The 2,226-nt window shown below is 56.6% G+C and overlaps 1 protein-coding gene across 1 annotated transcript in view; it reads left to right on the forward strand.

Moving 5' to 3' along the window:
• The window catches only part of LOC104498185 (retinoic acid receptor RXR-alpha), a 44,028-nt gene extending 42,385 nt beyond the window's left edge, over window positions 1-1,643 (forward strand). Inside the window, exon 10 of the mRNA XM_010141537.1 lies at window positions 1,409-1,643. Coding sequence (XP_010139839.1) covers window positions 1,409-1,556 — 148 coding nt within the window. The 3' untranslated portion in view covers window positions 1,557-1,643. The remainder of the gene's footprint in view (window positions 1-1,408) is intronic.
• Window positions 1,644-2,226: the final 583 nt, after the last annotated feature.

A 2,226-nucleotide genomic window follows, 5' to 3' on the forward strand; every position in this document is an offset into this window, starting at 1 on the left:
GCATTCCGGGGAAAACCCCAGCCGTGCTCCCCTCGCCCCAGCCCCTGCTCCTCCGCAGGGTGCGTACGTGACACCAAGCAGCCGCGGGGATCCGGGGCTATTTTCTCCCCTCCCAACTGCAGCCCTGGCACGTTGTGCTGCAGGCTGGTTATCTCACAGTTAAACATATCCGAGGGCTGGAGCCATCATCTGGTTTGGTTTAAAGTGAAACTTCCTGAATGGGATGGTAGGACTGATTTGTTTTTCCTGGCTCTGCTCCCACCGTTCTCGCCAGCTCAGCAAGAAAAAAAAACAGGGAGAGAGAAGTGTGCATGCATGTATAATATCTGTGTGTTTGTGCATCTCTCTCTCTCTCTGAGTGTGTTTGCTAGAGAGTTTCCTTCTCCCTGGGCTTGTCCAGCCTTTGCTTATGTTCAAGTCCTGATTGTGCAGCATTAAATAAATAAACGTGCTCCTGACCATTAAAAGGCATTTTCCCTGTTGGAAAACACCCCACCGTGGCTGGGGTTGCTGCCTGCAGGGTGGGGGCACCCAGGGTGGAACTGCAGGGTGCCAGAGCACCCTTATAAGAGCTTTCTCCTGGCTCCTCAGCCTCCTGCTGCCCTCAGAGCCCAGCACACAGCAGTCGTTCTCCAGCATAGCTGGGAGGCCCTTGGACTCGTCTCCTTCGCCCCAGCTGGCTCCTGAAGCGCTGTGTCCCCAGCCCCCCTGACTCTCGCCAGCCCCCCTGGATCTCCCCTGCCTGGCTGCAAAGCCGTCATCGAGGCTGCGACCTAACAAGCATCTCCACTAGCAGAGCAGGCTGGGGAGAAGGGGCTCCTGTTCAGCCAAGAGATGTGTCCAGTGCCTGCAGGAAAGGGGCATTGCCAAGCCAAGTGCCAGCTAACCCCACTCAGCATCAACTCCATCACCTTCCTGGCTGCTTGCCCTTTTCCCTGGCCAAAGATGGAGCTGCTGAAGCTGCTTCCACCACTGTCTGTGATGAGGCTTCTTCCCTGTGAGGGTGAGGAGGCAATGGGACAGATTGTGGGTGCCCCATCCTTGGCAGTGTTCAAGGCCAGGTGGGACAGGGCTTTGAGCAACCTGGTCTAGTGGAAGATGTCCCTGCCCATGGCAGGTGGTGCACCCCAGGCCAGGGATGGCCTTTCATTTCTTCATTTACTCTTCCAGCTCAGCTATCAGCGCGTTTGTTGTGAATGTCCACTGTGGCTGCCTGATCTTCAGGGCTGGGGATGTAATTAATGATTTCTCTGCACAGGTCTGGATGTAGCCCCAGGACTTTGGTAGCAAGAGTTTGTGTCTGACTCCCAGCCCTTCTGAGCAGGAGCAGCCACAGAGGTTTTGGGGATCAGGACAGATGCGAGGCTGCCAGTGGGATGTCTGACCATGTCACGTCTCCTGCCCCCAGGTTCGCAAAGCTCCTGCTTCGTCTCCCAGCCCTCCGGTCCATCGGCCTGAAATGCCTGGAGCACCTCTTCTTCTTCAAGCTAATAGGCGACACACCAATCGACACCTTCTTGATGGAAATGCTGGAAGCGCCCCATCAAATGACTTAGAGAACTGCTGCTGGGTCAGTCCCTTGCCCAACTGGGGTCTCGCGGGGCCCTTCCTTTTTTCCTCCGCCACCACCCCAGCCCATCCCTCCTTCCTCTCCCCAGCGCTGGAGGCACCATCTGATCCGGGGAGACCCCCTGCCGTCCTCGCCTCCTCGTCGCCTTCACCCTTGTCCGTTTGCTGTCACTGCTGCATCTCAAGACCTGCTCGCTGGTTCCCTGCGCTAGATGTAGAGAAGTGGGAGCGGAGAGAGCTTGCCAGCCACCACCCCAGCTCGTACCCCTGCCCCGGCCCTCACCGTGCCATGAATTTTGGGGTGAGCTGTTGGCCGGTCTTGGCATCACCCCACGTGCGTCCCCCGGAGCAGGAGTGGGGCAGGGACCGCCCCAGCCCTTGGGGATGTGGGGTTTGGACAAGCCAAGGGGAGCGGATGAACTCGCTGGATTGCAGCTGGCTATTTTCAGAGGATGGAGTTTTTGAAAAAGAGAAGAAAAAAGAAAAAAAAAAAAGGAATTCTATTTTTGGTTTCTAACTATTATTAGTAGTCTCAGTAGTTACTTCGCGGAGGGAGAGGCGGCGCGGCCTGTGCCCTGCGAGTGAGTCACCCGTGGCTGCACAGAGCCTTCTTCTTTCAGTTAAAAACAGAGGATTTGGGATTGAGCTGAATCCCCC

This window comes from Buceros rhinoceros, unplaced genomic scaffold (genome assembly GCF_000710305.1).
Source record: "Buceros rhinoceros silvestris isolate BGI_N320 unplaced genomic scaffold, ASM71030v1 scaffold16128, whole genome shotgun sequence".
Classification (NCBI taxonomy): domain Eukaryota; kingdom Metazoa; phylum Chordata; class Aves; order Bucerotiformes; family Bucerotidae; genus Buceros; species Buceros rhinoceros.